This window comes from Cervus canadensis, chromosome 32 (genome assembly GCF_019320065.1).
Source record: "Cervus canadensis isolate Bull #8, Minnesota chromosome 32, ASM1932006v1, whole genome shotgun sequence".
Classification (NCBI taxonomy): domain Eukaryota; kingdom Metazoa; phylum Chordata; class Mammalia; order Artiodactyla; family Cervidae; genus Cervus; species Cervus canadensis.
Genome location: NC_057417.1, coordinates 30,025,156 through 30,048,797, shown reverse-complemented (window position 1 = coordinate 30,048,797; position 23,642 = coordinate 30,025,156). Strand labels below are relative to the sequence as shown.

General features: G+C 40.6%; 2 protein-coding genes across 2 annotated transcripts in view; one reads left to right on the top strand and one right to left on the bottom strand.

Annotated features, from left to right (window-relative positions):
• Positions 1-4,685, top strand: part of LOC122432819 (cytochrome P450 3A28-like) — a 28,211-nt gene extending 23,526 nt beyond the window's left edge. The window contains 3 exon segments of the mRNA XM_043455039.1: positions 248-474; positions 2,670-2,832; positions 4,142-4,685. Of these exon segments, the coding sequence (XP_043310974.1) occupies positions 248-474; positions 2,670-2,832; positions 4,142-4,237 (486 nt within the window). The 3' untranslated portion in view covers positions 4,238-4,685.
• Positions 4,686-13,137: 8,452 nt separating this feature from the next.
• LOC122432888 (olfactory receptor 2AE1) lies at positions 13,138-22,536 on the bottom strand. The gene is made up of 2 exons (XM_043455189.1): positions 22,443-22,536; positions 13,138-14,156 (listed from the first exon to the last, which is right to left on the bottom strand). The coding sequence occupies exons 1-2, from the start codon at positions 22,534-22,536 to the stop codon at positions 13,138-13,140; spliced, it is 1,113 nt and encodes a 370-aa protein (XP_043311124.1).
• Between the last annotated feature and the right edge of the window lie 1,106 nt (positions 22,537-23,642).

Here is a 23,642-nt window from a genome sequence, read left to right as displayed (position 1 = left end):
TGTGCAGGATTTCAAGCCCTGGTTAGGGCACTGTCCCAGTATCTCCCAAGTCATCACTATTCTACATCTCAATGGGCCCTTGAGAGCTCAAAGGACATGATAGATACTAAAATGTCCATAAATGCTAGGGTCCTTGACCGATTCAAATTATTCCCTGGAGCACCTAACATTTCAATAGGACTACACTGATGGAGTTGAAGGTTGATTCAAAATCTTAATTTATCAAAATCTGTTTTTCTTTTCCGAGGCCCCTCCCACCTACGATGCCCTGGTACAGATGGAATATCTTGACATGGTGGTGAATGAAACTCTGAGAATGTTTCCAATTGCTGGGAGACTGGAGAGGGTCTGTAAGAAGGATGTGGAAATCCATGGGGTGTCCATTCCCAAAGGGACAACAGTGCTGGTGCCACTCTTCGTTCTTCACAACAACCCAGAACTCTGGCCAGAGCCTGAGGAGTTCTGTCCTGAAAGGTACAAGACCCTGGAGAAGAGACACCCACCCTCATCCCTTTTGGTGCTTGCGTGTTCTGACAACTCTTCTTGTAGGTGTCGAACGGGTGACCATGCAATCATTTACTTGTATATCTTTTTATTGTTTAAAAGATTTTTCTCTTTAACTGTGTTCATTGTTTGAGTTGAATTATTCAAACTAGATTAGAAAAAAGAAAATTATTAGCTGTCTTTATTCCTAATACACTAAGATAGGCCTCATTAATAATGTGTGTCCTTGTGGACAGTTTTCTATGCATATATAGATTTTTGAAACTTTGGGTGGTATTCTTATATATTATTTAGTTCTAAACTGCTTAATTTATTTAACAATAAACTATAAACAATATTCTATGTACATATGTTTGTATGCATATTCCATAAGTTACCTTACTACTGTCTTACTTCAGGTGTATAGGCTTTTTATTTCCTTTAAGCCTTTCTCTCTATTCTCTGCTAGCTCTTCGAATTCACACATGTTCCCACGTTCCTTGTTTTTAAACACTGGCTGCTGTTTCCTCTTATTATTGTGGGAGTGCAGGCTGGGGACCAGAGGTCTCATCCCCGTGGTTCAAGCAGCCTCACTGAGGATGGAGGAGCACCCAGGGGCCCTGGCTCTGTCTGTGGCTGCAGACCTGGGCCAGCTCCCTTCTGTCTCAGTTTTCGGTGACTTTCCAAAGAGAAGTCCTCTGTTCTCTAGATGTCTAGACTTCCTCCTTGGAGAACGATTGAGTACCCTTTTCAGGAATTAGGAGCAAAGGTCTGGTTTGGGCACAGCTTGAACTCCGGATAGAGTTGATGCTCTCCAATTTAGTGTGAGGGATCGAGGTTTGGAATGAACTTTTCGGGCACTGGCTGGGATCTGGACTTTCATTTCACCCTGACTGTGGGTTGTCATTTCATTTCATCCTGATGACCGAAGGCTGTCTTGTTTGCCATGATGTCCAAGTTCTACCATAGTGGTGGTTGACACACAGTACTTGTTGACAGAAGAGTCAGAGTCCACCAAGTCCTCTGTTCTGGACCAGGGAAACTGTTTCTCCCTCAAACTCAGCAGCTCCCCCTCCTGCAGCATCAGGAACCTAAAACCAGAGACCACTCACTGTACTTCCCTTTCATTCATTTAGCCGTCAAGCAGAGATTTAGTGCTTACCTGCTTATGTCGGGGACAGGCCACGGAGTGAGAAACCAAATATTTACAAAGGCCTGTTATGGAGAATTTTTAAAACATACACAAGTATGGATATATACTGACACATATACAAGTATATTCTGTAGACTCAAGCCTATGAAATACATTTTTATTGCAGTATATTGCTAGTTGTGTTAGTTTCTGTTGTACAATGTATATCTGCATGTGTCTATTCCCTGCTTAAGAAGCATCAACGCATGTCTGCATCATTCACGTGACACTACTGCCCTTCTATCTCCATATTTTTTTATCACATTGTTGGTAAATATTACATAATGTTTTGCAAAATAAGGACTCTTTTAAATACATGTAACCACAATGCTATTATCACTTTCCCCAAATATACATTTTTCCTTGACATATTCAAATATTGAGGAGTCAAATTTGTATAAAACTGAGATCTAACCATCAAGGAACTTATAGGCTAGTGGAACAGATAGACAAAGAAATCAGTGATTATCTAGAGTAGCCTGGCATCACATGCTGACATAATTCTACTGACCTAAGCATTTTGTGTGTGGCAGAGAGAGGTAGAGAGTTAATGACACATGGCGACTGGAAGGGAAAAGAGGGAAAGCAATTGAAATATAACAATTTAAATACTCAGAGATGTTTCTCCTGCTTCCTTCCCCCATGAGCACATGAGTGACGTAAGTGTGCTTGGAGATGGGAACCCATGTTTCCTTCAATCAGATTCATTTCCTAACTGCCTTTCAGAGAGTGAGCATGTCACCAGTCTGAACGTAAATTTAGAGTTTAAGGATACATTTTCTTTAAATAACCATTACCTCAACTCAACAAGAGTGAAAGCTTCTGTAGGGTCCAGGGAGTGGAACTTATCTTTCTCACCACAGCAGTAATCAGTCACCAGCCCACAGAAATCTCCTTATGCTACTGGTCCAAGAGTTAAGTTAGAACCTCAGACCTGCAGCTCTTCTGGTTTTTCTGTTTCATTCACTTGTTTCATCTACTGTTGTGGATCCAGGTTCAGTAAGAAGAACAAGGACAGCATAAATCCTTACGTCTACCTGCCTTTTGGAACTGGACCCAGAAACTGCATTGGCATGAGGTTTGCTTTCATGAACATAAAACTCGCTCTCGTCAGAATGCTTCAGAACTTCTCCTTCAAACCTTGTAAAGAAACACAGGTCAGCAGTTCACTTTCTGCATTAATAATGTTTTATTGGGAGTTGTTTTTTAACTGATGGATCTCTATATACCTAGGCAAGTTATCAATTCAAAGGATAACTTATTCTATCAGCCAGAGAATCTGTTCGGAGTCACCTGAAACCTTTAACTGTCAATCACCCCTGAAGGGCTAAATCAGCTGCTTCATAAAGACCCAACTATAAATGTCGTCTGGAGTCAATGCAGTTAGTATGGCAGGACTGCACACCATGCACTGAATGGAAGAAAGATTTTAAATTTGGCTTCAAATTCACTGGAAGGAAGTGTGTGCACAGTCACGAGAGCAGCAACTTTTCATCATGACTTTTCAGTGATGCTCTTCCCCACCAGAACTTAGGCTCTTCTGACAGCGGGTCTCAGCCACTGCTTGTATAGTAAAACTGATGGAGAAATTTTGCCATAATGCCTAAGAATCTGGTACATTTTAAATACTCGGTATTTTTTACTTAAAATTTAAATCAATAAAGAACACAGGCCAACTTGACTTTGTATCAAGCCTGGTACAGAATAGGTGCTCAAATAGGTATTTTGTGGAATGAATGAGGGATGAATGTTATCACTATCCCTCTTGACACAGCTCAGAATAAATATAAAGAATCAAAGATAAGCAGGCAAGATTGGACAAAGGTGGTCAAAAGGTGCAAACTTTCAGTTATAAATGAGTACTGGGGCTGTCATGCAAAGCACAGTGACTGCTGTTACCACTTCTGTGTGATGTGAGTGAGTGCATCCTAAGACTTCTCTCACAGGGGAAACAGCATTTATTTCTTTTTCTTTTCTTTCTGTATGAGATGATGAGTGTTAACAAAACCTACCGTGGTAATAATTTTATGACCTATATAAATAAGTCATTATGCTGTATACCTTAAATATATGCACTGCTATAAATCAATTATATCTCAATAAAAGTGGAAGCTAAAGTCTGATAGGACATGATAAGGGAGTACTGTGAGCAACTTTCTTCCCACATGTTTTATAAATATGTTAAATAAACCAACTCTCTCAAAGACGTGAACTATTAAAATTCATTGAAGGAAATATAGACAGCCTGGCTGTCCCCTTATCTGCCCTTGTATCTACTAAACATATTGAACTGGTAGTTTAAAAAAATCCAATATATATCATGCTAAAAGAAGCTTTGTTGTTGTTGTTTTTGTCATTAAGTCATGTCCGACATTTATAAAGCAGTATCTTGTCTACTTTGCTTTTTTTGTTGTTGTTAGCAGGGCTTCATTAATCGGTTCTCATGTGCTTGTTTAACTGTTGCAGATCCCCCTGAAATTATACACTCAAGGACTTACGCAGCCAGAACAACCTGTTATTCTAAAGGTTGTGCCTAGAGATGGGACCACAAGTGGAGCCTGACTTTCTCTAAGGATTTTCACTCTGATTTTGAAGGAAGCTGCATCTCACAACACCAGAGACATGATCTACTTTGATAAAACCAATAAATGAAGATGGCCTTCACCTACTGTACTTGATGGTGAGTAGGGATTCTGCATAATCATTTAGCTTTCTCACTGCCTACCTGGATTATTATATATTACGTGTCATACAAAGGAGGTAACTAGTAAGTGCCAGATACTCAGCTTCACAGGTTCTCATAGGACACTCTCCATCCACCCCAGTTAGTACTATCTACTCCTCCTGAGCACTGATCAGAATGAAGATTTATCAACAATCTTATTGACAGACTTTAATGAAAACAAGAATTAAAATGGTGACTAAAATGATATTTATCTCACAAATTATATTTTGAATATGCTAAATAAAACATTATATTGGGCAAGACAATAAACATCTGTTTACAAGAGTATCGCCTAATGCCTTTGTGCACATTAGGGTGGAAGAGTACAACTCAGTCTAGGGATGCAGTGACCAAATACTTTTTGACTATCACAATTGCTGGTGGGTGGGGCCATTTTCAAAACTCCATCTTAACATATTAAATAGGTAAGAGTTAACTGACTATGACTTTGCCCAGTGTTTAGAATTCTACCTTTTAAATCTACCCTTTTAGTTTAAATCTACCTTTTTTTTGGAGCACATATTTTCCATACCTCTTTGTATTCCACCCTCAACTCCCAGCCGTCTTAACACAGTAAACATGGAATAAAAGATGGTTGATTGGGGAGAAAGGCTACAAGCACTGGTCATTTTCAGTTGGTGTCAAAAGCTGCACACAGCCCCTCCTTTCCCTTTCCTTCCCCTTCCCTCCCCTCACCTTCCCCTGCCTGCCATCTCTTCCTGGACAATACAGTCCTAAACCAGTAGGTGGGCCACAGAGGGTGGGAGCCTTACACATCAGGGTGGGGCCAGAGGAGGCGGCACAGCGGCTCCAAGTCAGAGACCAAGAAAGGAGGGGAGGGTGTCCACAGGGATGGCAGCCGGGCACGGGTGAGGAAACCCAAAATACTCACTTGTGGGGGTGGCCCATAGGGTGAGGGGGCGTTGTGAGTGGAAAGGGATGGATCGTGGACTGGGGTCATAAAGGAGGACTGATCAAGTAATAAATATGAAAGATGATGGAGGCCAGCATTCTCACTGTCGGAGAAGGAGTCACTGGTTCAGAGATGGAGAAACTAGAAGAAACCCTGTTGGTCAGTGATTGAAACTGAATTATCAGGGTAAATCATGCATTTCTATATAGATAGATGACAGATATATACAGATATAGACAAATAGGTATGTGTTTATGTTTGTGTAGCTACAAAACACATTATACCTACTCCTTTTCCCTAATGCGTGTTAGAGACACCTTCTTAGCAATAAGCACACCTTATACCCAGACCTTGGATTGTAAATATCATTTGCCACTGAAATGAACCAGGGCTCCTTAGAGAAATGGCTGATTCCAGGGTTGGGAAAGTATGTGACGACAATGGACCATCTTGGGCTAGAAAGCAGGGAAATGTAAACATTGAGGGGGACGTGTTGCGAGCCAAGCTGAGGGGACTGTGTATGTACATATGTATATGTATGTATGTATTTTATATATATATATATATAAATGCATTATATATGTGTATTTTATATATATATACATATATATATATAAATTGCAACTTGATAAGGAAACTCAAAGCTTCAAAGTACTGATGCTCCAAATGCCCACTAATTATAGAGGGAAAGGGGAGCCTCAGAGCAGAGAAATCTGTCAGACACCCTTTTCATCAAGGGATCAGAGAGCAGCATCAGGAATGGGATAAATTGATGGCGCTTCGCCTGATGGGAGACAGTGAGAAGAACTTACTTCACCCGTGTGATAATCCTGCCAAGGAGGCAGGAAATCTGAAGAGTCAGACACACCCAAGCAGGGGAGCATTCTCCTCCTGGTTTGTAACTGGTTTGGAATCTTTGAAAGAGGCAACATCATGAAAACCAGAGGTGGACTGAACTTGTTGCAGATGAAGGAGACTACAAAGAGGTGACATCCTCAAATAACTCAAGAGCTGGGTCCTTCTGCTACAAGGACGTGGTTGGGCAGGTGGGGACCTGGGGGCTCTGAGGTTAGATGGTAGTGATGAATTAACCTCCTGACTTGTAGTTCGTATTGTGGTCACATAGGAGAAGTTGTTGTTTCTGGGTGATACAGGGGTGTGAATTATCAGTTGGCCATTTACTCTGAGATGAATAAGAAAAACAGATCTTTCAACAGTCTCTTCCGTAAGTTTGTGGTTGTTGAGGCTGATGGTCACAAGGGCAACTTTTGGCTCATATAGCCCTCACCATCTCACGGTAGTCTTCTTTATCTTACTTTATTTTAAGGAGGCAGCACCACTCTGACTGAGAGATGAGTGCCTCTGAAGCTGGAGCTCCTGAGTTTAAAATCCCAGCACCGTCCAAGACTGAGTCTAGACTCATCAGTGGCTTTGGGCAAATGAGGACAAGTGGCTTTGGGTAAATGTGGTCTTTGCATTGCTTAGAGCACAGAGTTGGGGCTGAATTTCAACGCCGCTATGACCCTCAGCTGAATGGCACTGTACACTCATTAGCTCAGACTCAGTCACTGTCTTAGGTTGGCTTCCTTAAAAGCAGAACCTGATACGGGGTTCTGGCACAAATACTGAGAGAGTGGTCTCAAGGGAAGGGATGTGGGGACCTGAATGGGGCAGAAAGGAAAGCTGAATTGAAGATGTGGTTTCTGTGGAGCCCAATCCCACAGGGAGCCTGAGACATATTTGTAATCCAAAGTGGATCCCAGTTGGAGGCAAAACCAGCCTTCTACACCCCATCATAGACTGGCCCTCCCATCTCCCAGGATGTACAAACTCCCAGGTGAATAAGCTTTAGTTTGGCCCAGGGAGATTATCCAGAGATTGGGTGGCCTGTAACAAGTAGCATCCAATACTCCTAGTGATTCAGGGTGAGAATGAACGACTCAGCCCAGGAAAAAGGATCTGGTAACTGCCTGGAAGTCCTGACTGAATCTTATAAATACGCTGTGTCCGTAAGAAGGGAATGTGCTCTTCTTACCCCTGTTTGTTCCTTTGGGATTTTATCTTTTCCTTGCCAACAGTGGACTCAAGTTTGGGAACTTTCTAGAAACAATTGTTCCCCCAAGCCAGGAGGAGGAGAGTGGAGGGTGGGGGATGGATTCCAACCCAGGGAGCCTTGGCATCCTACAGGGTTGGGGAAAGTGGGGCTGGAGGTCTCACTCAGGGCCCTGAACTCACACAGGAGGACAGACACCCCTAACCCCAATTAGAATCCAGGAAATAATGTCCTAAACATTTGTGACTCAGTATGGAGTGTGGAGACACACAGCAGGTGGTAAAACGAGCTGTTTAGACACAACCAATAAAGACGGACAAAATGAAGAGTTCACACTGAGCGAACTCCTAACAATTTTAATTATTTTTCACTGTAATTTCCTGACAAAAGATACATTCCATAGTTTGTGTTTACTCTAGAAGTCTTGATACTAGTTAACTGTTTATGAACTCACATGAGTGCACATTTCTAGAGGGTCTGCTAAGGGTCAGGTATCTGATGGGCGAGGTCACATGTTCTCTTTAGTCAAAGCCACCAGGAGGCCAACTTGCAGATCCAGGACCCAAGCCCTTCAGGTCATGGATCAGGGGCTTGTTTGGTCTGGTATGCACTCCTTTAGGAGGAAAAGACATAGCTGTTAACTCTCATTTTATAGTTTAGGCAACTGAGGCTGAGGAGGTTTAAATAACTCACCCAGGGCCTTTATATCAGTCATGTTTTGTGGATCCCTACTAGCCAACTGTCTATATAGCAGAGAGCATAGTTGTCCCTGGAGCCCACAGAAGGCTCAGGGGCCTCCTGAAGCAGGTTCCCTCCACACTGTTTCCTCTCCTTTCTCTCCCTCTATCTCTGGCAATCAAACCAGTCGATCCTCAAGGAAATCAACCCTGAATATTCATTGGAAGGACTGATGCTGAAGCTAAGGCTCCACTATTTTGGCCACTTGATGCAAAGAGCCAACTCATTGGAAAAGGCTCTGATGCTGGGAAAGATTGAAGGCAGGAGGAAAATGGGATGACAGAGGATGAGATGGTTGGATGGCATCACCGACTCAACAGACATGAGTTTGAGCAAACTCTAGGAAATGGTGAGGGACAGGGGACCCTGGTGTGCTACAGTCCATGGGGTCGCAGAGAATTAGACATGACTGAGCAACTGAACAACAACATCTCTGGCAAATTCTTACAGATTCTTAACCATTTGGATTTTTTATTTTAGTTACAGAAAATCAAAGGTTCAGAAATCTTATTGCATCACAACCACTATGATGGTTATAAATAAAAAAGGTAAAAAGCAAGTGTTGGTGAGAATGTGTACAAATTGGATGGCTCATTCATGCTGGTGGGATTGTAAAGTGGTACAACCATCATGGAAAATGTTTGGCAGCTCCTCTGCAAGGTTGGCATAGAATTACCACCTGACTCAAGAATTGCACTCTTGGATAGATGTCTAAGAGAACTGATAACAGTTTCTCAAATACATGTATCTTCATATCCATTGCAGTGCTATTCCCCAAAGCAAAAGGGTGGAAACAAAATCAATGGATGAATGGATAAACAAATTGTTGTGTATCCATACATGATGATACAAACTTATTTTTAAGGCAAAACAAAAAAATTTTTCTTTCTTTTAAAATTGAAGTATAATTGCTTTACAATGTTGTGTTAGTTTCTGCTGTAGAGTGAACTGAATTAGCTATTTGCCTACATATATCCCCCCTTCTTGGGCCTCCCTCCACCCCCCAATCCCATCCATCTAGGTCACCACAGAACACCAAGCTGAGCTCCCTATGCTAAACATAATATTATAAAGCAACTATATCCCGATTTTAAAAAAGAAAAGGGTTGAACAAAAAAGGTTGACAACAACAAAAAAAAGAAAAAAGAAAATTCCTTCTCTACATTTGGGCCACCCTCTCCCTTTAGGGTACCTTGTGCAAATGCATTAACCAGCCCTCTTAGAAGACATAAGAATGCCTGCTTCATGTCAAGAGCAGTTTTCTCTGGTGCCAGCAAGAGGACTCCTTAGAGACAACGATCCCTTTAATCTTATAAGGGTGCAGATCTGGGTTGTGTAAACTGTCAATATGTCCTTTGATATATAACCTTTTCACTCAAAAACTTACCTAACTTTGCTTTGACCTCAAATGTTAGGAACAGTCCTCAGAGCTTTCTGAAATATTGTCTCTTGGGTTATAATCCTCAGACTGGCTGAAAGAAAATTTTCTGTTTCTTTCTTAGATGGACTATTAATTTTTTAATCCACAAATAGAATAGTATTCAGCCATTGAAAGAGTGAAGTACTGAATGCATGGTGTAAGAGGAATGAACCTTGAAAACCTAAATGAAAGAATCCAGGCACAAAAGGCCACATATTACATGAATCCATTTATATCAAACATCAGAAATAGACAAATCTACGAAGAGATATTGAGCACATTTTCATATTCCTGTTTGGCCATTTGTGTGTCTTCTTTGGAAAAAGTCTTTTCAATTCTTCAGCCTATTTTTTAATCTGATTTGTGTGTGTGTGTTTTGGCTATTGAGTTGTGTGGGTTTCTGATATATTTTGGATATTAAACCCATATCAGGTAAATGATTTGTAAATATTTCCCCCATTCTCTAGGTTGACTTTACATTTTTTTATGGTTTCCCTTTCTGTGAAAGGCTTCCCTGATAGCTCAGTTGGTAAAGAATCTTCCTGCAATGTAGGAGACCCCAGTTCAATTCCTGGGTTGGAAAGATCTGCTGGAGAAGGGATAGGCTATCCACTCCTACATTCTTGGACTTCCCTTGTAGCTCAGCTGGCAAAGAATCCACCTGCAATGTGGGAGACCTGGGTTTGACCCCTGTGTTGGGAAGATCCCCTGGAGAAGGGAAAGGCTACCCACTCTAGTATGGCCTGGAGAATTCCATGGACTATGGGGTCTCACAGAGTTGGACACGACTGAGCGACTTTCACTTCACTTCACTTGCTGTGAAAATCTTTTGCCTTTTAGTTTAACAGGGTCCCACTTGTTTCTTTTTGCTCTCATTCTTTTTGCTTTTGGTGCCATATCTAAAAAATATTGTCAAGACTGATGTCAAGGAGCTCGTCCCTTATGTTTTCTTCCAGGAGTTTTGTGGTTTCAGGTCTTACTTTCAAGTCATTAATCCTGTTTGAGATGATTTTCATAAATTATACACCAAATGATTTGTGAGGTTGAGCATCCTTTCATGTGCTTGTTGACCATTTGTATAACTTGTTTGGAAAAATGTCTTTTCAAGTCCTTTGCCCATGTTTATGTTATTTTACTGTGATTATCTTTGAATTGTAGTCATTTTTGTATATTCTGGATGCTAACCTCTTATCATGAAGCTTTTCCCTTGTGTTTTCTTCTAAGAAGAAAATAATAGTTTAATAGTTTTAGTTCTGACATTTAGATATTTGATACATTTTCACTTAATGCTTTGTATAGTGTAAGGTAAGGGTCTAGCTTTATGCTTTTGCATGTGGATATCCAGTTTTCACAGCACAGTTATTGAAAAGATTGTCCTTTTCCCATTGAATGATCTTAGTATCCTTGATGATAATAATCTCATTGTATATATGAGGGTCTTTTTCTGAGGTGTCTATTCCATTCCATTGGTCTGTACATCCCTATATATGGTAGTATCACACTTTTTTGATTACTATAAATTTGTAGTATGTTTTTAAATCAGAAAGTTTTCAGTGAGTTTTCTAGTTTTAGTCTTTTCCAGGATTGTATTGGCTATTTGAGGTCCCTTGATTCTGTATAAATTTTAGGATAGATATTTCTTTTTTTGAAAACAAAATGCCTCTGAGATTTTGGTAGGCTTTGCCTTGGCTCTGTAGATCAGTTTGGGTAATAAAGACGTCTTAACAATATAAATATTTCCAACCCATAAACATAGGATATCTTTCCATTTATTTACATACCTTTACCTTCTTTCAGCAGTGTTTGGTAGTTTTCAGCATACAGATCTTTCACTTTCTTGGATAAGTTAATTCCTAAGTATTTTATTCTATTTGATTTCTATAGTAAGTGGGAAAAAGTTGGACCCTTACTTTACACCATTTTCAAAATTTAACTGGAAATATATCAAAAACCTAATGTAAGAGCTAAAACTATGAAACTCTTAGAAGAAAGCACAGAGAGAAAATTTCATGACATTGCATTTACAGTGTTTTCTTGGATATGACACAGAAATCCCAGGCAACAAAAATAAAAATAAATAAATGGGAATATATATCAAAATTTTAAAGCACGTTCATCAAATGAAACAATCAACAGAGTAAAAGGCAACCAATGGAATGACAGAGATATTTGTAAGCCCTATATAAGATAAAGAGTTAATATCTAGAATATATCAAGAATAATTACATTTATAGAGTTAGATGGCATCATTAGCTCAATAGACATGAGCCTGAGCAAACTCCAGGAGATAGTGAAGGACAGGGAAGCCTGGCGTGCTGCAGTCTGTGGGGTCGCAAAGAGTTGGATATGACCAAGCAACTGAACAACAATGAACAACAGTAACTCTTCCCAAGATAGGGTCATAATGTGCTATACTATTTACCTTTGGCAGATGTTAGCATCACATGAATAACCATCCATCAACTTAGCTCAGATTGTTTCATTTCCAAATAATCTTATGGCATTCTGGACAAGGTCATAGTTGGATGTGTATGTGTGTAGAGGGTGGGGGTGGGCGTAGCAAAAGAACAACCACGCTCTATAACTAGGATTGTGAGCTAGCTGTTTGTATCAGACCCTTGTGCCTTCAGGAACAACCCAGGCACCATTTCTCTGAAAATTCTCTCTACTTGATATTGGAGTGTTACAACACAAATCCAACCTTAGGGCTTTGTGTATAACATAGCACCCTGCTCATGAGGGGCAGCTCATCTTATTATAGAATGGCAAAAAGCTATTTCTCAAAGAGAAGATACTCACGCATCAAAGAAAGCATAACTTTGCTCCAAAGCATTAAGTATTTTTCTTCTGAAGATGGTCCCAGGACTGAATAACTAGTAGGAAAAGCAAGATCTAGATATTTGTCTGTGGCTTTGGCATCCCTCAGCCCACTAGACTCCAGGAAAGTTCACTGAGATGTCAAGTCTCTGCGTCTACATGGGATTAATATGTGGCTATCTTTCATGTCACATGAGATAGTAAGACAATCTAGGTCCCTTTTATTTATTAATCCATACAACAAGTAGTTATTGAGTACTTATTTCATCTCAGACTCTTTTCTTGGCATTTGTGAGACAACAGAAAACAAAGTAAAACTCCTTACCCTCTTGAAAATGTCACTCTAGGAAGCAGACAGTAAGAATAGAATGCTATGCAGTATCAGGGAAGTATGATCATAAGGCAGGATCAGGGGACAAAGAGTGAAGAGTCTGCTTTAAGTAGGCTCATCAGGGAGGCATGTTTGGGCAAGATTCCATTTGAAAAGAGATCAAAAGGAAATGAAAGAGTGTCTAGCACTGTGAAGACTTGATCTTTGTACTTCACAGCCTCCAAAACTGTGAGAAATAATGTCTGTTGTCTAAGTCACCCAGTCTTGGTACTGTTGTTATAGCAGCCCAAATGGACTACGAGAGTACCGTAAGGGGCTTCGATGCCTGAGAGCAAGTGAGAATACTGGAAATGTTGTTAACCACTTCAATTTTGCAGTAGTCTTCAAGGCTCTGGACCCTTGAAAAAAATCATTGCAGTTTACAAAGAACAATTTAAGGAGCTGATAGGAATTCCACTAATGTACTCAGGATAACTGCACTTGCGATCTTTGAGTGATAAGGTCTCTCCCCAGCACCCTCCTCAGAGCCTTAGCTACATCCTTATTCCGGAGAGTATAAATCAACGGATTCAATGTGGGAGTGATGATGCTGTAGAACACAGAACCAACTTTGTCTTGCAGTGGAGTGCGCTGGGACCTGGGCCTCATGTATGAGAAGATGCAAGCACCAAACCAGAGGGAAACCACAGTGAGGTGACAGCTGCAAGTGGCAAAGGCATTTCTCTTACTCCCAGCTGCACGCATGTGAATGACACTGTGGAGGATGAAGACATAGGATGCAGAAACCAAGAGGATGGGGAGGAGGAGGAGGAGGAGGGTACTGATGTATACTGTGGCCTCATACACAGGGATGTCTCCACATACCAGCTTCACAACAGCTGGAAACTCACAGTAGAAGTGGTGGATTTGTCGAGGCCCACAGAAAGGGAAGTGCATCAAGCTTGCCGTGTAAATTAGGGAATTCAGGGATGCTCCCAACCAAGACGTGGCAGCCATCATTAGCGTCACCTTTCTGTTCATGAGAACAGTGTAGCGCAGTGGATGGCAGATGGCAACGTAGCGGTCGTAGGACATGAAAGTTAGGAGGAGACACTCCGCCCCACCCAGAGTCAGATAGAGGAAGTGCTGGGTCGCACAGCCCACAAAGGAGATGGACTTCTGGCCAGATAGGTAGTTGGTCGCCATCTTGGGGATGGTTGTAGAGACGTACATCAGATCCATGAGGGAGAGCTGGCTGAGGAGGAGGTACGTGGGTGTATGAAGCCGGGGATCGGCACAGATGAGGAGAAGGGTGAGGGTGTTGCCACTCACGGCACTAAGGAAGACCACCACGGTCAAGCAGAAAAGGAAAAGGTGGGCGAGAGAGGCATCAAAGAGCCCCTCCAGGACGAAGTCTGCCAGAGAGGACTGATTCCTCTGCCCCGTCTGCCCTCCCTCAGCCCCTGGGAAGCAGGAAGCGGAGATGAGATGTGGTGTCAGAAATACTGGGGTTCATCCAACCTGACAACGAGCATCTTTCCATCCGCAGAAGAATTTTGAAGAATAATATTTTTCTAGTTCTAATTATTCAACAGCTCTGATTATTGAAGTTTCTCTATTTTAAAAAAAGAGGACTTCAAATCCCTGCTTACAAATATGATCACTCTGAAATTTCAGAATACCTAGACTCTATTAGTCCCAGACTTCTAAACAAGTCTCTCCTCATTAAGGAAGATATATATATTTATATGTGTATATATACACATGTTCTTTTTCAAGTATATATACTTTAAAGGTACACTCTAAATTTTATATATGATATAAATATTATATATGTACATATATGCATACAGATCTTTTCTTATATCAGTCAGGGTTTAACCAGAAAAGCTGAACTACTAAAAGATTTATACATACATATACATTTAATGGATTGTATAGAAATTTGGCCTTACTTGACTGTGAAAGCTGGTTAAGCAGTCTATGTAAAGTTGTCACCTTTCTATCTGATTCTAGAACTTGAACTCCATGAGGCAAGCAGTCAGGAAGGGAAGATGGGTGTAAAAGTGTGGTAGCTCAAGGTCAGGCTGGAACCCACAAACGTGACATAAATCCCACAAGGGCGGACTGAAACGCATGTCACTCTTGTCGCCTCTGGAACTGGTGACATGGTTTCTCTTGCACAAGCTGGAGGCCTGCTTAACAAGGCTAAACGTACAGTCCTGGCCCCGAAGTCAGAGAAGCTAGAGAAAGATCAAGGGAAAGACAGAGTAACTGCTGGTCCACAGCCGCCTCACACCAGTGAGGGGAGTCAGCACATCAGCAGCAACAGATGCTTCCCTCTGCCCTCTGAATCTTCCCGAGAATCTCTCGGGTGGCCCACCTTCACCAGAAACTCACAGCAACGGGAACTGTAGTAAATGTAGTTCACCCTAGCCAAGAAGACACATTAAAAAAACCCTCAGACTTCCTCTTCAGTATATTTGGCAAACATATACTTAACACCTCTCCTTAAACGACACATAATCCCCAAATAAACACAACAAAGCCATCCTTCTGCCTCCTGTAACTATCCTGCACACAATCAAAAATATGCAAATATTCACAGCAAAACAAGGAAGAAATATCCACTACTGTGGTCCACAAAATGAGTCATCCTTTCCAACTGCTAACCTCATCTGTGGACGCCGGCCTTCTTTCTCCGTGCTGTTCATGGCAGTGGACTCACAGATTTGCTATAGCAGCATGGATAGAGGCTCTCCATGGGCCCAATAACATGGACTTGTACTCACCACGGCCAGTCTAGCCACCACTGAGTGCCCATCCGCCAACAGAGACCCAGCTTTGAGCCCCTAATATGATATCATCCCATAGTGATATCAAACACTGATTATAGGCTGATTATACTGGATAGCTTCCTTATTGAAGGGACTTTACTTTTTTCTTATTGGAGTTGACACTTTAGATTTGCCTCCCTTCCCTACAACGCTGCTATCAAAACTACCACCTATGGATATACACGATGCTCTGTTCACCATAATGTTACTCCATGAAGTAGTGTTATTACTGCCGAATAAAGAGTTCACTTCACAGCAAATGAAATGTGGGGATGGGCCCATGCTGGAGGAATCCATTGGTCTATTCCATACTCTCCAGCATCCTGAGACAACTGACCTAACAGGCTTCTAAAGACTCAGGTACAGCAACTGATAGTTGACAAGACCTCATATTGCTGGGGCATTGTCCTCTAAGACGTGATATATGTTCTAAATTTCTATATCAATTTATGGTGCTGTTTCTCCTATTGCAACCGTTCAGGGGCCAGAAATCAAGAGGTGGAAGTGGGAGTGAGTCCCCCACTGTACCATTTATAACTGGGATCCACTGCCAACATTTTTACTCTCACACATTTAAGCTCTGCCAGTTACAAAGGAAAGAATTCCTTCATCAGGCAACACAATTTCATTTACTGAGAGCTGAGACTGCCACCCTGCCACTTTGGACTCTTCTTATCACTGAATCAACAAGCAAAGAAAGTTGCTCTGCTAGTGGTTGTGATAGACCCTGACGAGCAAGGGAAAACTGAGTTGCTACTACATGGGAATAAGGAGGAACAAGTCTGGAATTCAGATTTTCTAGGGTGCACTCTGTACTCAAATGTCCAGTGATGAAAATGTGGAAAATCACAACAACCCAATTCAAACAAGACTACTAATGGCCCAGATCCTTCAGGAGTGAAGGTTAGGGTTGTGCTTCCACCCAAAAAGTAACCGTGACCCACTGCAGACAAAGGGAAGTTGGAATGGGTAGTGAAAGAAGGTATTTAGAAAAAGCACCCGTGACCGTGTGAGCAGCTGCAGAATGAAAACCTGAAATATTATAGGCATTTCTTTCTTATTGATGTGGGACTACTTTATGTGTAGATATATTTACCAACTACTTCTGTTTATTCCACTCAGTCATTCTTTGTCTAACATAAGATATATTAATATGGTTAGCTTCATATCTCAGTATTTAAGTTACAGGACATAAAAGGGGAGTGTGAATTAGGAGTAAAATTAATTTTACCTTTTTTAATGGGAAAAAGGTTAGTATATTTTATTTGCTCTTCTTGGGGGAGGGTTACATGTTTTTTGGTTGTACGTGGGCTAGTTGTATCCAGGTGGGTGGAAGGGTACATTGATATTGCCTTTATTTGAAGATTAAGTATAGTTTAAAGAGAGGTGCATGGGTGCCAAGGTGACACATAACAAACCCACCATAATTATGTATTTGAAAACAGGAAAGATATGACCTAGAAAGACCTGAGATCATGAAAATTACAAATCAGGCTGATAAAGCTAGGATTATAACATTTAACCAGCCAAATTTTCCAATCAGCCCTTTACCTAATTCTCACATGAATACTGATCAGAATGAGAGCTCAATCTCCATGGTGAAAGTGAACTTTAAAAAAAAAATACTCTAAATTGATCCCCAAATACCCACCCTATCCCTTTTTGTGTTTTTCCTTCTATGCATCGTCCTGGATCTTCTTATATTCCAGATTACTTACTTTTTGGAGTGAAGAACTCTGGACTGGATGTGTTCTTCTGGGTGTAATTTGACCAGTAATCTCTCTCCATTTCATGCAGCAGAGAGCATCTTTAGGGCTGTCACCTCGCACGGTTATTTCGCACTCAACTTCCCGGGGTCTGAGAGCCCAGTGTCCCCACATCCCCTCTGGTCATTCCAGCCCCATCAGAACATCCATACATTTCCCTTTACTTAGGGATCCATATACCTCCCTCTTTCCTCATTAGTTTCTATCTTTTTCTGTAAATCTCCATAGCGTAATAAATTTTCCCATCGTCTGATTCCTCTCTCTCTTCCTCCCATAGGAACTTCACTAATGGTTTCCCTAGTCTGATTTATGTCCCCCAAGAGACTTTCCTCTGCCTTCTCAGACTGCTTTCCTCATGGACTCACCAATTGTCACCCTGTAACTTAAAGGTTCCAGTAACATGCTGACATGCCAGAGGATGCCTTAGTTTCAAGTAAAGGTTTCTTGTGGGGAACACAAGTACAGTAGTGAAATAGAGGATGCAGAATAATTCCATACTGACACACATGTTAGCTACTAAACATCCAAACAGGTCTTTTCTGAGATGCTCATCACATTCCCATCATAACTCTTAAAACTGCCATTTACTGAGGAATAGCACAGAGGATATCATCTATACAGTCTTTATTGTTTACACTGATTCTCTTAATGACAGAGCATCAGCAGGAACAAGACAGTGTCTTATTCTGGGAACGCTCTTGCAAAATGTGTTCAGATTTTGAATCCCATCATCATGCATCAGGACAAATTAAGTAACTAAACTTTTCTTTAATCTGTTAGTTGAGCCTTTGAATCATGCATATGCCTTCTCTGCCCCCAAACATATAAGCCAAAGATAGCTTTCTCCATCCAAAGATAGCAATGAGCACTTGAATCATAACAATTTACATTAATGTTTCCTGGTTAAGAAGCTATACTTAATACCAGTGTCATCATCAGTGAGTCCAAAGTCAAAAGAAAAATCTATTTTGTATTTCATGTTCTATTGGATCATTCAAGGCACTCTCTTCTTAGCTTTACACCTCCTTTCCCTTTTAATGAAGTAAGAATCTGGCTCTAGCACTGGTGTTTTGAGAATAAGCCCCTTCCTGACGACATGACGTTTCCTCAGCAGGAATCATAACAGCTAGAATGAGGAAATACCTGGCCTGACATGAGCCAATCCTGAAGAAAGAGGAGCATCATCTGTGAGGAATAAAACTTCCCTAAACCCAGAGGATCTGTGTCAGCTGAGGCAAACTGGGGAGACTAAGTACGTGGCATCAGGGATTCCCACCCAAAGGACACATCCTAAATCTCTTCTGGAAACCATTACTCAGGATGCCAATTAGGCTTGCATTGTGCATGAGATAAGCATTCCCGAAGGGCTTTGCTTGAAGTTTGTTTGTAGGGGTCAGGGGACTGGGATATTTTGAAGACTGTGGCTCAGAAGATAACATGGGAATTTCATCTCCAAGGGCCAGTTAACCATGGAGAGAAACAGTTCCTAGAGTCCCTGGTTGATTTTACCATCTTGAAACCCAGACTCTCTTGCCCCCTTTCCATCCAACTCTTTGGAGAAGACAATCCGAGGAAGATCCAGTCTCTGTTGCCCACAGGACCCAGTGGTGGGTTTCCCCCTGCACCATACCACAGGAGAAACGGTAAGGAATGGAGACTGGTGATCACCAATAGTACCTCCCGTCCTTGCTGCTGGTCATTCTCCAGTTTTTTAGACTACATTGGTATAACATGCGGAAACACTTCAGATACAGAATGTTTAAAAGTGGTGTAGCTCTACATCTCCTCATTTAGTCCCATCTCAGTATGCCCTCCTCTTCCTCTCTGTTACCATTACCACGAGAGGTAAAGGATCTGTTGAGATATTCTTTGCTTCTCTATCTCAACTCTGATAGAAATGTCTTATTTCACTGAGTTTATCCTGTTTATTCTTTGAGTAGATTCACTGTATCACCACTCTCTTCAGAACTTCTGTCTAAGGATTTACTTGGTGCTCTCATTCTTACGAGCATATAATACCCTTCTAGTTAAAGTAGTTACAGCATTTATATATTGATTTATTGACCAATATTTGATGATCATCTGCTAAGTCCCAAGCACTGCATTGTGCACAGTGACAAGCAGGCAAGCATGCTGTCTTCCCCCTGAGACCTAGAGAGAACAAATAAATATACTATGCCATGTTGGGTTAACAGTTTGTATTAATCCACATTCTTCAAATGCCAATGACATTAAAACAAAACTTACACTATCTTAAGGGAAGGTTGTGGGATCACAGCAGTGAATGGGGTAGAACTAATCTCTGCATCAGCTAGAGCCGGTTACTTGAATCACGTCAATGCCTTCTTTTCCGTCTTTCATCTTGGCCTGGGTCTCTAGTCTCATTCTCTCAGACATTTTTAGATGGAGAGTGCCCATACGGCTGGAAGCTCTTATGCCATACTTTTAGCTTGAAATCCCAACACTCCTCCATCTCCAATTGAGAAAACTCCAGGGAAGAAATCTGTTCAACAGTTTGGCCCTGTGGCCTGGAGCAATCACTCTGTGTCAGAGCCTGAAGTAAAAGGACAGACCTCCCTGGGACAGGTGCCTATCTCTTGCAGTGGTTGGAGAGGTAGGCTGGTGATAGAACAAGGAAAACAGAGATTGGGAATGGAGTAGTATTACAAAGAAAGTGTGGCTGTGAAGGGGTGACGTTAGAAGCAGGGAAGGAGTGTGTGACAGACAAAACATGCATATCCATTGCTAAATGATGATATAGAAGAATTTGCTATGCTACAGTAAAACAGGGAGATCACTGTCACAAACTGGGTCACAAGAGAAAGCCTCTTTTTAAAATGGCATCTAAGCTGAGATCTCTAAATTGAGATAAGGATTATCTAGAAAATTGAAGGTAAAAATCAGATAAAGTCAAAGATGTACAAAAATCCTTAAGTTGAAAAAAAAAAAATCTTGATGTAATGAAGGAGCTGAAAAGAAGCCAGTATGACAGTAGATGCAATTGCAGAGCAAAGTAGGAAATGCCACATAGATAAAAGCATGAGGAGAAGGGGGAAGAAGGAGAAGGTGGGGAGAAAGGGAGGGAGGGAGAGGTGAGGAAGGAGGGAAGCTAGAAAAACCAAAGAAATGGTGCGGGAGGGAGGAGGAAGGAAGAGAAGAAGGAGAAAGGAGGGGGGAAAAGCAAAATCCAATAAATTTTATTCAAAGAAAAATGTGAGTTCTTAGAAACTTTTCAAGTAAGGAAGCATCAAGATACAACCACTCAAAGCTGGGAAAAAGAACTGCCTTGACCTGGACCTAAGCCAGGCCAGGAATAGTGCCTATTCCCACCAGCCAAACTGGAAAACCAGTTTGGAGTACTGGGTGTAATCCTCAGAAGAGCCTTGCCTCAGTGGTGAGGAATAATTCAACCTAGAGTAAACCCTGTTGTGATTCTACTTAACAAATCCTAAAAGCAAAACCCAAAAGGATCAGATTCGCAATGACTGCATTCCAAAAATTAAAAAAAAAACTCAAGAATATTTTTAGGAGTGGAAAAATATCTAACACACAAGATAAATTTCACAATGTCTAGCATTCAATAAATCATCATAATAATAACCAGGCTTGCAATTAAACAAACGAATAGAAAAATCAATGACTTGAAATCTACTCAGAACTGACACTCCATAGACAATTTGAAGTATTCTATTGACTATATTGATTAGATCAGACAGAACCCTGGTGGTCTAGTGGTTAGGATTCCAGGCTTTCACTGCTATGGCCCCAGGTTCAACCCCTGGTTAGGGAACTGAGATCCTGCAAGTCATAGGACACAGCAAAAAGAAAAAAAAGACAAAGACATTAAATAATTTATTACAACACATTCCATACATTCAAAATGATAGAGTAAAGATTAAATATGTTAATAAAGACATATTTTAAAGAAGATAAAACAGAAGTGCGCACACACACAAGTTTCTAGAGTTGATAGCTACAATGTCAGAAATGAAAAACACATCAGAGGATCAGCAGCAGATAGGACATTGCAAAAGGAAATATTAATGCATAAAGACATAGCAATAAAAAAAAAAAAGACATAGCAATAGAAACTACAAGAGATGAAATAAGATAGGAAAAAAACTAAAAAATCAATGAACAGAGTATCTGTGAGCTTTAGGACAACCTTGAATGGCCTAATATACATATGTATAATTGGAGTATTGAAAGAGAGGGAACAGAAAGGATAGAGAAAATATTTGAAGAAATTATAAACACTACTCACTAACTAGACCTAATTGAGAACATCCCCTCCAACAAAATAATAATACACAACTTTCGAGTGCCTATGAAACATTTATCAAGATACATCCTGTCACAAATGGCAGGATTTCCTTTAAGGCTGAATAACATTTCATTGTATGTACATGCCACACTTTCTTTATCCATTCACCTGATAATGGACATTTGGGTTGCTCCCGTGTCTCAGCTATTGAAATAATGCTGCAGTGAACATGTGAACGCAGGGATATCTTTGAGGTACTGATTTCAGGGCCTTTGGATATAGAGTCAGAAGTGGGATTGCTAGATCATATGGTAGTTCTACTTTTACTTTTTTGAGGAACCTCTGTTCTATTTGTCATATTTTTTATTCTCTTGATAACAGCCGTCCAAACAAGTGTGGGTTTTGTGGTTTTGATGTGCATTTCCCTGATGATTGTTCATATTGAGCTCCTTTTCTTGTAAGTTGTTTTCAGAAAAATGTCTTCAGAAAAATGTCTCTTCGGATCTTTTGCCCATCCTTAACAAGACCATTTAATTTTGGGTATTGAGTTGTAGGAATCCCTTATATATTTTGATGTTACCTGGCAAGCTACAGTCTATGGGGTCGCAAAGAATTGGACATGACTGACTGAGCACAATCCTTTATCAGATTGTGGTTTAAAAATATTCTTTGGAAAAATGTTTCTTCAGATCTTTTGCCCATCCTTAATAAGGTCACTTATTTAATCTTGTTTTTGAGTTGTAGGAATTTCTTATATATTTTGGTTATTAATCCTTTATCAGATTACGGTTGAGAAATATTTCTCTCGCTCTGGGGGTTGCTTTTTAATTTTGTTGATTAATTCCTTTGCCGTGCAGAAGCTTTTTAGATTGATATCATCTTGCTTATTTTTGCTCTCGTTGCCTGCACTTTCTGGTGTCATACTCACGAAGTCATTGCCAAAGCCAGTTTCAAGCTTTTTCTCAATTCTTCTAGAACTTTTATCTTTGGGGGTCTTACATTTAACTACATAAGCCATTTTTAGTTGATTTTTGTGTGTGGTGTATGATAAGGACTTGATTTTTTTCTTTTTTATGTGTATATCCAGTTTTCCAAAAAGCACCTATTGAAAAGGCTTATCATTTGCCCCACTGTATTGAAAAGTAGTTAACCAAAACGTCAAATTTAAAATTACTTTTAAACTAGGTATAGTTCTTTAAAGAGCCAATAACTGAAATAAAGTAAAACTTTAAAATATTTTATTAAACCAAAAGAAGGCAGGAAAATAGTAATAAAGAAAAAAACTTGGTTTTAATTTTTATTTTTGGCTGCACTGCACAGCATGGAGGTTCTTAGTTTCCCAACCAGGGACTGAACCCATGCCCCCTGCATTGGGAGCACAGAGTCTTAACCACCGAACTACCTGGGAAGTCCTGGAAAAAAAAAAAAAATTAAGCAAATTCAAAAATATCAATTTTCATTAAGGGAAGACTAAAAAGTCTTTCACTACCCACAAAGTGACATATTGTTTGAAAGTAGACTCAGACTAAAAGCCAGAGATTTTTACAGTTGGGTAAAGCAGCATGACTTGAAAGTGTGTGCGTCATGCTAAGTGAGAAACCAGAAATGAGATGACCTGTCTACAAGCATCCCGTCGTCTACACACGACACCAGTAACGGCAAAACTGTGAGGGAGAACAGGTTTATTCAGAGGACCACGGTCCCCTTGACTCCGGAGATCGTTCCCACTTCAGAATCACCTATCTCCTGCATTCTTTCCTTCAGCCCTGAAAGGAGCCCAGGTCACCAAGAATTAAGGGCTGGACTTTCAGCAACCAGACTCCAGAGGAGCTCTGAGTTTCTTTCTTTCCTGAGAGTCTCTATTGGCTGCCTGCATACCGATAGCTTCTAGGTTATCAGTATGGGTATCCTATGACAAACATCTTTCCAAAATTTCTTATGATTCTTCCGTTACCTGGATTTCTTTATTGTATCTCTTTTCTACTGTTTTTGGTCATTTCATACCACCTGAACATTATTCAGCATACCAAAGGAAGTTGTTTAAAGCAAGTATTTAAAGCATTAATAGTAACAATGTGTTGCTGCTACTGCTAAGTCACTTCAGTCGTGTTCGACTCTGTGCAA